Source organism: Augochlora pura, chromosome 1 (genome assembly GCF_028453695.1).
Source record: "Augochlora pura isolate Apur16 chromosome 1, APUR_v2.2.1, whole genome shotgun sequence".
In the NCBI taxonomy this organism is placed as follows: Eukaryota; Metazoa; Arthropoda; class Insecta; order Hymenoptera; family Halictidae; genus Augochlora; species Augochlora pura.
The window spans coordinates 834,131-844,186 of record NC_135772.1 but is presented as its reverse complement, the minus strand read 5'-3'; the positions used below and the strand labels follow the sequence as shown (position 1 = coordinate 844,186).

General features: G+C 35.6%; 2 protein-coding genes across 2 annotated transcripts; one reads left to right on the top strand and one right to left on the bottom strand.

The window, feature by feature from the left end:
• LOC144468059 (ataxin-10) lies at positions 1-3,868 on the bottom strand. The gene is made up of 6 exons (XM_078177198.1): positions 3,415-3,868; positions 2,405-3,360; positions 2,066-2,334; positions 704-767; positions 360-569; positions 1-286 (listed from the first exon to the last, which is right to left on the bottom strand). The coding sequence occupies exons 1-5, from the start codon at positions 3,540-3,542 to the stop codon at positions 379-381; spliced, it is 1,608 nt and encodes a 535-aa protein (XP_078033324.1). The 5' UTR covers positions 3,543-3,868; the 3' UTR covers positions 1-286; positions 360-378.
• A 42-nt stretch (positions 3,869-3,910) lies between these two features.
• Positions 3,911-5,574, top strand: Prosalpha5 (proteasome alpha5 subunit). Its single transcript, XM_078177213.1, has 3 exons — positions 3,911-4,029; positions 4,448-5,008; positions 5,119-5,574. Exons 2-3 carry the CDS (start codon positions 4,448-4,450, stop codon positions 5,284-5,286), a joined length of 729 nt encoding a protein of 242 aa, XP_078033339.1. The 5' UTR covers positions 3,911-4,029; the 3' UTR covers positions 5,287-5,574.
• The last annotated feature ends 4,482 nt before the right edge of the window (positions 5,575-10,056 follow it).

The window sequence follows — 10,056 nt, the reverse complement described above, 5'->3', positions numbered from 1 at the left end:
TAATCTAGTTAGAAAATGATTGACTAAATTATATTATTGAGGCTTACATTACTATTATAATAAACATTGCATGAAATCTAAATAATTTATATTAATTATGACAATTGTTTAGTGGCTGTAAATAAATCTACACCACTTCCATAATTGGTCAGTTGTAAATATCATTTAATTTCAGTCAAAGTACTTTTAGTTTCAAAGTACACATCTCATTTCTTTTAAAAAATGGACTTTACACCGTTTTCAAAATAAACGGCCCACGTATAAACAGTTGACGAAAAGCGAACAGCTGAAACACGAAATAAAAATATTAGACAAAATTACATTACAACAATCGACGTATTATATAATATTCGAATAACCTGATGGGAAACGCTTCGTTTACTCGTGACGAGCCAAAGGCACGACGCCAACTTGCCGACCAGTCTCGTCCTCGTGCAGCGTCAGTCCCATCTCCTGCAGCACGCTGTTCTCGACGACCCCGATCCTGGAGCAATTCCGGATGATCTTTTGGTTCTCCGGATTACCTTCGCACAAATTCCGCAGCGCCATGATCGACCATTCCATTATCACTGCGCGTTAAAGGAAATTTAATCGTTCCGCCGGAACAGCCGGCGTTAATTAGTTGAAATATCGCTCGACAGGCGCGGGCGGTGACCGCGCGATGTGTATTATAAACACGTGGAGCGGAATCGGCGATACTCACTGGGATTTTTCACGTCTATATTGCAACAATCCAGGAGCAGAGGTATCACGTCCTTTTCACGGAGCTGAAAACCGTTCAAACGTCGTCATAACTTACATGCCTCCGGCAACCACGGGCGAGCATTAAATATTACATGATTATTACGTCGCGTGTAAAACTTCTTGACGCCGCGTTAAATGCGCGACGACCAGCACATAATTCGGAACAACATTCGCTCGACTTTTTTTTAACGAATGCATACAGTATCCGAAAAAAGTCTTCATACACCACTAGGTGCTCTACTTTGAACGGCGATAACATTATTTGTAGAACATTAATATAACAATGAAATGCACTAAAATGTAGAAGATTACCACAGCTTTCATACGATATAGTATTTCATTAAGGTTTCAAGATTTGATTACAAGATATAAAACAAAATTCTTGGCAAGTCCAAAAACTCAATTGCGTTCATTTCATTGCTTTGTAAGCACCCACATTTTCATACAGTTTTAAAAAATTTACTTATTCAGGAAGCGATAGTCGCAATGAAAGTGATAACAGCGAAATAATAAATCGGAAAAAAGCTTCTGTATTGCCACAGAAGTGAATCAGAAGACGACGAGATAAGTAACATTAATGACGATGCAAATAATGTTGAAGATCACAATGACATATGGTCGACGAAGGACGAAGCAGTAATTTTGAAACCTTTTGAAGGCAGCTCCTGCATAAAAATTATGCCAAGCTCTCAAGATATATAGTGAAAATGAGATGTACAGTGTGAATTATAAACAAAGCGAGAGAATCCAACAGGTATCATTACCAGGTAATGGAAAAACATAAAATTCAGAAGACATTTTTAGGCTTGATAGTTCTAATGGGTCGGGTAAAAAAAGCCGCTCTCTACGACTATAGGTCCATTGATCGAAGTGTAGAAACGTCATTCTGGTCATGAGTAGAAACAGATTTGTGCGAATAATACAAAGCTGGCATTTTTGCAACAATGATAACAGTCCTCATCCTATAATAATAAAAAGCGGGCAATTTTATCTGAGCATGCAGAAGCATAGACATTTCTACGCGACAGTTTAAACTGAAACAGAGCCGGCGCCAGGGTGTATCTGTGGCTGAGTGGCCGGTCGCTCACCCGTGTGTTTTTAAACCATTAGCGGTTGGTAAAATGTTAAATAAAATATCCTGAAAGTTTTAACGATCATAATGCTTCAGTCTTCTAAAGAAAGAATTTCTGAAAAGTTCCTGACTTTAAGCATCTTGAATTTGCAGTCTGTTTAGTGACACAGTATTTAAATTAAATATAGTATTAAAATAGCAAGCTATGAAAATTTAATTTAAAATCGAGTGGAACAGATCTGTACTTACCAGATCTTGGAATTCTTTGTTTTTGTGCACCAGATTTCCAATAACTCTTATCAATGCGGATTTAAAAGCGAAGGCAGGGTGACTCTTTAAATTTCTCATCTGTTTTGCTTCTTTGTTCTCGTTTTTTTCAAGTTTCACTGTGGTTGTATCTTCTTCCAATTCATCGATGTTAGAATCTTGCATCATTTGGGCTACATCGCTCAGCTTCATCATTGGAGTGAAGTAGTTATTTGATATTTTTCCAATCTCCTGTATAGTTTTCAAAAGATCTGTGAAGCACATACTATTAGGTGACTTGTTAGATTGCAGGAATGAACATTTAAATGCAAGCATAATTACATATACAATTAATGAACAAAGATCGATTATCTTTTATGTACGAAATAGATGTTGCAATTCCGAGAACATTGAGAAGCTCGCAGCTTTCTCTTGGTTCCATATCATCCAAGCATGGATCAGCAGTTTTCAAGATTAAGTCAGTTATTTTACAAAACCTTTCCGATAGAAATAAAAACATGTCTTCTGTAAAGTCAAGCTCATCCATGCAACAGCTCTTGTAGTGCAACATTTCGAAATATATCTTTCGTAGTAAAAATAATCTATCTTCAATGCTGAAATCATTGTATGCATCCTTCAGTACATCTGCTTGACTAATTAGATACATCAGAGCTTCTCTTGCACTTTCGAAATCTTCATTAACTGGTTCCAACAGTTGTGAACACAGTAGAATCTTCTCTCGTTTCGTAAAAATCTGATCTTGAAATCCTTTCAAAGCATTGTGAATAAATATACACGAAGCTTTAACAAGTGAAATGTGTTTGGACCGAGTTAAATTTCTTATTACATCTTTCAAGGTAGAATCGCATAAAAATTTGGGAATGTTATGCTTTTCCAAGGTGTTCTTATCTTTGTATGCAAATGAGAATAGATTGCACAAAAACTGAATACATAATCTAAGTATTTCTACCTGTTCATCTGTCGTGTCATCGTTAATTTTACATGACTTGATGAAGTCTGCAGTCCATTCTATAACACCTTCGTAAGGAAAATGTGAATGGAATGGATAAGAATTTACAGTTTCTACATGTTTTAAACTAACTAAACTGGAATATAATTCGTAACAGCACGTTCCAGGTTGAATATCAGTTGATTTATATTCCCTATGTTTATAGGTATTGAAACAAGTATTTCCCAAGCATTTCAAACATGCGATCTTTACATTGTCGGGGATATAAAGATCTTTCCTTGTAAGGATTTCTGCTGTTTTTGCTACAATTGGGAAAGCTATCACCTGCCTGAAAGTTTAACGACGTGTTAAATTTAATTAACATTCCAAATTCGTATAATACCTTAAATCATCCTGCGATTGAAGGGTTACAAATAATTTAGGGTTAAGGAGGCTTAACAGTTTGTCCCATTGTTGCTCAGCAAAAGCAGATTCTAATTCGGGTAAAAGACCATTATTACTAGTATTCATTGTAATAAATCACTAACAAATTCATTTACAATGTTTTATAAACTCTTTTACTTATTACGATTCGACGAGTCTGTTCAAATACAATTACAAATACAACAACCCATAGACAAAATAAACGAGAACTGCCTACTTCGCTGTAAATTCGGTTCGTATATATTAAGCTCGTATTGCACGTATTTTCTGCGAAAAATTCTATAAATGTTGGAAATTGATTACAATTTGTATAGCTTTTATCGATAAATTAAACGAATTGTGCGAAGGATGATAAAATGTGTCGAAAAAATTGTTTAAGGTTCAACAAACTATGTGAAATTATTGTACACTTGAAGTTAGCAGATTTCGTCTCGTACAGGGAACCATGAACGATGTTCATGTCCCTGGATTTATCCCCGCCATTAAATTCAAGTCCTTCCGTGACTAGCGTTTGTCAAGTCGGCTTAAAGTAATTACAGAGGAATTGAAAAAGGAGTGAAGGAAGAAATTGAAGGTAAATATCCTCATCGTTTAAAAAGTGAATTAAATAAAAAAATACATTTAATTCTTCATGTTTACTTGTCATTAAGGTAAATCTGATCGTTTTGCTATGTCATTCCAATCTAACCTAATACTTATTTAGGTACATACTGAATATGTCAATCAGTTTTAAATGGAGATAATTTTAAAAATATTATATCAATTATATTAAAAATGTATTACTAGTACGTATTACTATTAAATCGATAATAACTATGTTTATACGTAAAACGATACTTCATAACCTAAAAATTCTTGTCTAAATATAATCAATACGATAAACATTGCGAACCAATTATTGTTGGTTTCATAAAACACAGGCGAATAATCGCATAGTATCGTCTATTTTAACGTGGAATATTTTTTAACGACGAATGTACTTTTACTTTCAGATGTTTCTAACACGCTCGGAGTACGATCACGGTGTTAACACTTTTTCACCAGAAGGGAGATTATTTCAAGTTGAATATGCTATAGAAGCGATAAAACTTGGTTCCACTGCCATTGGGATCGCAACATCCGAGGGAGTAGTGTTAGCTGTTGAAAAGCGTATAACTTCTTCGTTAATGGAGCCTACAACGGTAGAGAAAATTGTAGAAATTGATAAGCATATCGGGTGTGCTGCATCTGGTTTAATAGCTGACTCTAGGACAATGATTGATCGTGCTAGAGCAGAATGTCAAAACCATTGGTTTGTTTACAATGAGAAGATGTCTGTAGAATCCACCGCACAGGCTGTTTCGAATTTAGCTATACGGTTTGGAGATAGGGATGACGATGGTGGTGCTATGTCCAGACCGTTTGGTGTAGCAATGTTATTCGCTGGGATTGATGAGAAAGGACCTCAGTTGTACCATATAGATCCCTCAGGCACTTTCATCGAGTTTGATGCAAAAGCTATCGGTTCAGGAAGTGAAGGAGCTCAACAAAATCTACAAGAAGTATATCACAAGGTAGGTACAAGAAGTATACTAGAATTATCCATTAATATTTCGTGCTGTAAATAACTGATTATTGAAGAAATGATAAAAATGTTATTCGATTGTTTTATTTTTGATTTCAGTCTATGACACTTAAAGAAGCAATCAAAGCTGCCTTAAAAATATTGAAGCAGGTCATGGAAGAGAAACTAAACGACACTAACATAGAAGTAATGACAATGACACCCGAGAAACTATTTCACATGTTCACAAAACCCGAATTACAGGAGGTGATTAAAGACATTGCTTAAACCCTGTAGTGTTTGAAACACATGTTGAATTAATTGACATTGGTACATGAAAATAATTGCAGCAGAAATATAAATGCTGTATAATCGCAAATTATACATACGTTTTTCACATAAAGAATATGTAATTTCTATGCAATGAATGGTTTTATATTTTTCTTTTTTTTTTCTTTGCTGAAACAAAATCAATGATAGTAAAGTAATGGGTATAAATCAATCCTTTACACGAATTCCCAATTTTTGTATTTGTGCGTAGAATCTAACACATCAAAATAAACTATCTTCTTGGTACCGTAGTGTTGAATTCGATCATGGTCATATCATTTATAAAGTAGCACTTAAACTTCATTTCAATTACTTTAATATGTACACGATTCATGTTTCTTCAACTTTTAATTTAGTTAATCGATTACCTGCCACCGTCAAGAGAAGATTCATTAAGATCAGGATCCAATACCTCCGGTCCAGTCCCATCCATATCCATTAACGGGTGAAGGATTCAGAAAAGCTTAATTTTCTCAAGGTTTTTACTTCCTATCCCATAACTGTTTTTTCTATCCTTAGTAATAAAAGATCGTTTTCAACCCATCCAATCATTTATTCGTGTACTTTGTTCATTTATATTTATATATTTTGTCCTTCCCACTGTTCGATTTTATTTCTCTTTAATCCATACAGTTCATATTTATTATTTTTATTTTATTTGTTCACTTGTTCATAGTACGCTGTTTTCGTAAAGTTACTATGTGCAATCGTTCACGAAGATATTTGCCTACTTCCAAAGAATAAAACAATTCTTTTAGGAAATTCTGCAATTTTATTTCAACATATTTAATTGTTTAGGACATTTTGATCTATTTGGAATAAATTACACTTGAAAATCATCGATTCATGCTGATCATACGTACATGATACTAAATCATTTACTATAGTATACTAAAGTGTAGTAAATGATGCTATAGCATGTTATAGTGTCGTAAATGATACTACAGCATATTATAGTGTAGTAAATGATGCTATAGCATACTATGATATAGTAAATGATACTATAATATAATGAATCATACATTTTTACTTCGTTCCGATTTGTTCAAGTATTTTCGTGAGCGAACATATGTTTCCAGGTACATTCATAATTTCTTAATTCATCATCGCAGAAAGATTGCAGCACACTCGCGCGATCAAGGTTTAAACGGTGTTTTTTAAATTAATTGCGATGAAACACGTTAGTAAAACGGATACAGCAGTATTATAGATATTTATAAAACACTAGTTTATTTTAGCAACGAATTCAAAGGAACATCATTGTAATTCGAACGAATTAAAAGAAGAAATGTCTTTGAATCGTGACAGCTTCTTAAAAAATGATAAATTTGAAACATTTTCCAATAACTAGAGTATTTTATTTAAAAACTCCGGCCATTTTACTCGAATAGAATACCATTGGAATACCCCATGGAATAACTAAAAAGAGACGATGATCACGTGCCGTTCCCGAATATTAACAAAAAATCACCTGATTCTGGTTAGAAGAAAGCAGAGCGCAATAATTTTACGACCACATCAATATCCATGGATTATTAACAATGGATGTGTTCTCCAAGCGGTGCCATTTTATCTACGGAAGCGGTATTTTTCTGAAAGGCAGCCGCATACATAAGCTCCCCGGACCTTGTCGCTGTTGGATTCGCGTGCTAACGGAAACGAACGCGACGGATGGTTCGTTTTCGATTAAAAGCTTTCGGACTGTGAACGCCCGTATCCGAAATCAATAATTAATTTCGCCAAGGGGGGGAGACGGACGGACGGACGGGCGGACCGGCGAACGATTTTGCCAGCGGAAATGGTCGGGCACCGCTCGGTTACTGCGATGCTCTGATAAAACGTCCCTTTTTATCCCGTTCTCTCAGCCGCCAGATTATTGGATATTATTCCATTTCAAGCGTTCAATCCCGCTACGATTCGCTCGCTCGAATTCCCGCAGGGGGATATACTCTCTGCTGTCCGTTGATTGTCGAAGCCACTTACGGCGCCGCCGAAAAGTATTTCAACGCTTCAACATTTCCAAAAATGATTCACATTGTTTAATATAGGTTTACTTGTGATTCGATTTCAAGGAATTTAAAGAGCGAAAGTGAAATCATTTTTAGGTCGTTAAGTATGATTTTACCTGTAGTCTTTCGATTTTTTCACTTTATCATTTACCACATCATCATTTTCCAAAAATTCACGATACTTAGTTCATAATATTTTATTCCCTTGTACAAAATATTTGATTTCATTATATTATACTTTATTCTATTCTATTTTATTATATCTTATTCTACTGTATTCTGTTAATTTTATTTATTTCTATTTAATAGCTTCACTGGCAATACGATTTTAAGAAATTGAAAGGCTACAAATAACGTCAGTTTTATCAAGTATGATTTTACTTGCAGCTTCTCAATTCCTTTAAATCGAATTGTAAGTGAAGGTATTAACCCTTTGAGCTCACGAATCATTATAATTCTAGATCAAGACAGGTATATATTCTGACTTATACATTACTTATATTTTATGCGACTTATTGAATTTTCTGCATATAAAATTGAGCCTTGTAAATTGTACAATAATTACTATTTTAATTGTTCTTATTGGGGATATAAACAAGTTTGAACCTTCTCGCGACTGAATTTTATACAGCTTTGATAATTGTAGTTAAGATGTATGATTTATTTTTGTTGATTTTATAGAACAAGAATGAGATATAAGCGAAATCTTATAAAATTCTCTTGGTTTATTTCACAATAGTGTCAAGAAGACTGTGCAACTTTCATTCAAAGCTTTATAAAACAATAAAAGAAAACGAAACTTCTTAAACAATGCGATAGAAGTTTTGTTCGTAAAAGTCATGCTTTTCAATGACAAAATACTGAGTCATGTGCTTAAAGCCCTTATGGAACGAAATTTTTCTAAAAAACGAAATATTTTATTCAAAAGCATAATTCCTCAACTAACGTGCTAGTTTAAATGTTTACCGATTAATACAACAAATTGAATTGTACGTACATTGCCTTACGAATGCAACACGTTTAAATAACGAAGAATTCAGTGATCTATGTTCTACTGTTTATCATTTAGCACCTAAGCAATAAGATATGGCATAAATAAAATCATCTATATCGACACCATAACCTCATAAAAGTGAGAAGGTCGAATTATAAAAGTTACAGTGCAAAGGCTTTCAAATCGTTGATATAAGATAAAGAAGGTTCCGAAGAAAAAAAATCGACGATTTCGCTCGAATAAATCCGACGGATGCAAAACTCGATGGGGAGGCGATTAGGTGGACCGGAAGGCATGAAGAAGGGCTCGAAGGAGAGGTCAACGTCCAACAATGAGGAGGAAGTCCCCCGATAGAGTGATACGGGCTCAAGGAAGGAGTCGCCGGGCTAAGGGAAATGGAGTAGAAGGAGAACTAGGAGGAGGAGGAGGAGGAGGAGAAGGTGGAGGACTCCGTAATTAACTGCGACGAGAGCGCCGGGGATAGTCCCGTTTGAGTCCCTGAGAATCCCCCGGGACCTGACCCGTCGTATCAGACGCCAAACACTCACTCCCACACCGTTGTGAGTCTCGGCGTTGGCCAACCTCGGAGCCGCCACGTTCAAGTTTCGCTACGATAATTGCCTTCGCTTCACAGTCGCGCCCCGACACCCGCAGCATTGGATGAAAGGCTCCTCGCCCCCTCCCCTGGTTGACGGTGTTCCGTCAGCGAGCCTGCGAACGGGGATGAATCCGGGGGCGAGCCGGGGAGTTGGTTGGCCGCGGGGGAAACTCGATAATGGGTTTCAGCCTCTGAATTTACGCGATTCAGATCTCCCCGTCACGGAAACTCCTGGATATACCTAGCCTTTCATTGGCCTTCCACCGTTTTCCCTGAACCCCATTGTTCTGCCTCTCTCGAATCAGGGGTTGGAAACTGTTATGATATCGGTTTCGGTTCTTTGAACAGTTACGTGCTCTCCCACGACTAGATCGCGGATTTTATGCACTCGTGGAAAGAAGACGTCGAACTCTCTAAACATATAATAATTCACCCTAAAACGACGTTCTCATATTTTTCGGCAATTAGTAATATTATGGGCTCGCGGGCGACACAAATATTAATTTTGTGCGTAAGTATTGTCGGCACGTTTTAACACGTTTTATGCCAAACTAGTTTTACTCGACTCTTCACTCTAGTCATTTGTTATTTCACTAAAACTTGCTATATTATCGGTAATGATTAATAATCGTATATAATAATAAAACAAATTCATTACGATCCATTCTTTTGGTGGAAATTAATTCTTTAATTTTAAATTTGTTATAAACCATTTTTTAGCCCGTTAAATAAACATGCAATTATGTACCATCGGCGGTACACGTGGCACGGAATGAGTTAACACTTTACCGACCGATCGTTCGGCTGTAAACATTTTTGTATTTCATTAACATTAGCGTTAAAGAATATTTATCTTATTTTCTCATTTTATTCATCACAAAATGTAAGTAATATTTAAAGAATTATATAATATTATAGGAGCTTACAATGATAGGATACATAGATAATAAATTATTGGTTGCCATGGTAAAAAGACGATTTATAGGCTATCGGTTAGTAAAGTGTTAAAAGAAGACAACGAATATTCCGTCAATGGAACAAGTTTGAAAAAGTGCAATAACCGTAGTAATAAACGTTGCGTCTTAATTTTAACAAGAATTTGATGCATAGTAGAAACTCTCTTATCC

Coding starts and splice junctions, on each gene's coding strand:
- Prosalpha5 (XM_078177213.1), top strand. CDS start 4,448: ATGTTTCTAACACGCTCGGAGTACGATCACGGTGTTAACACTTTTTCA. Junction 5,009..5,118: donor TACAAGAAGTATATCACAAG/GTAGGTACAAGA, acceptor TTTTGATTTCAG/TCTATGACACTTAAAGAAGC.
- LOC144468059 (XM_078177198.1), bottom strand. CDS start 3,542: ATGAATACTAGTAATAATGGTCTTTTACCCGAATTAGAATCTGCTTTT. Junction 3,361..3,414: donor CAATCGCAGGATGATTTAAG/GTATTATACGAA, acceptor TTAAACTTTCAG/GCAGGTGATAGCTTTCCCAA. Junction 2,335..2,404: donor TTTGTTCATTAATTGTATAT/GTAATTATGCTT, acceptor TGTGCTTCACAG/ATCTTTTGAAAACTATACAG.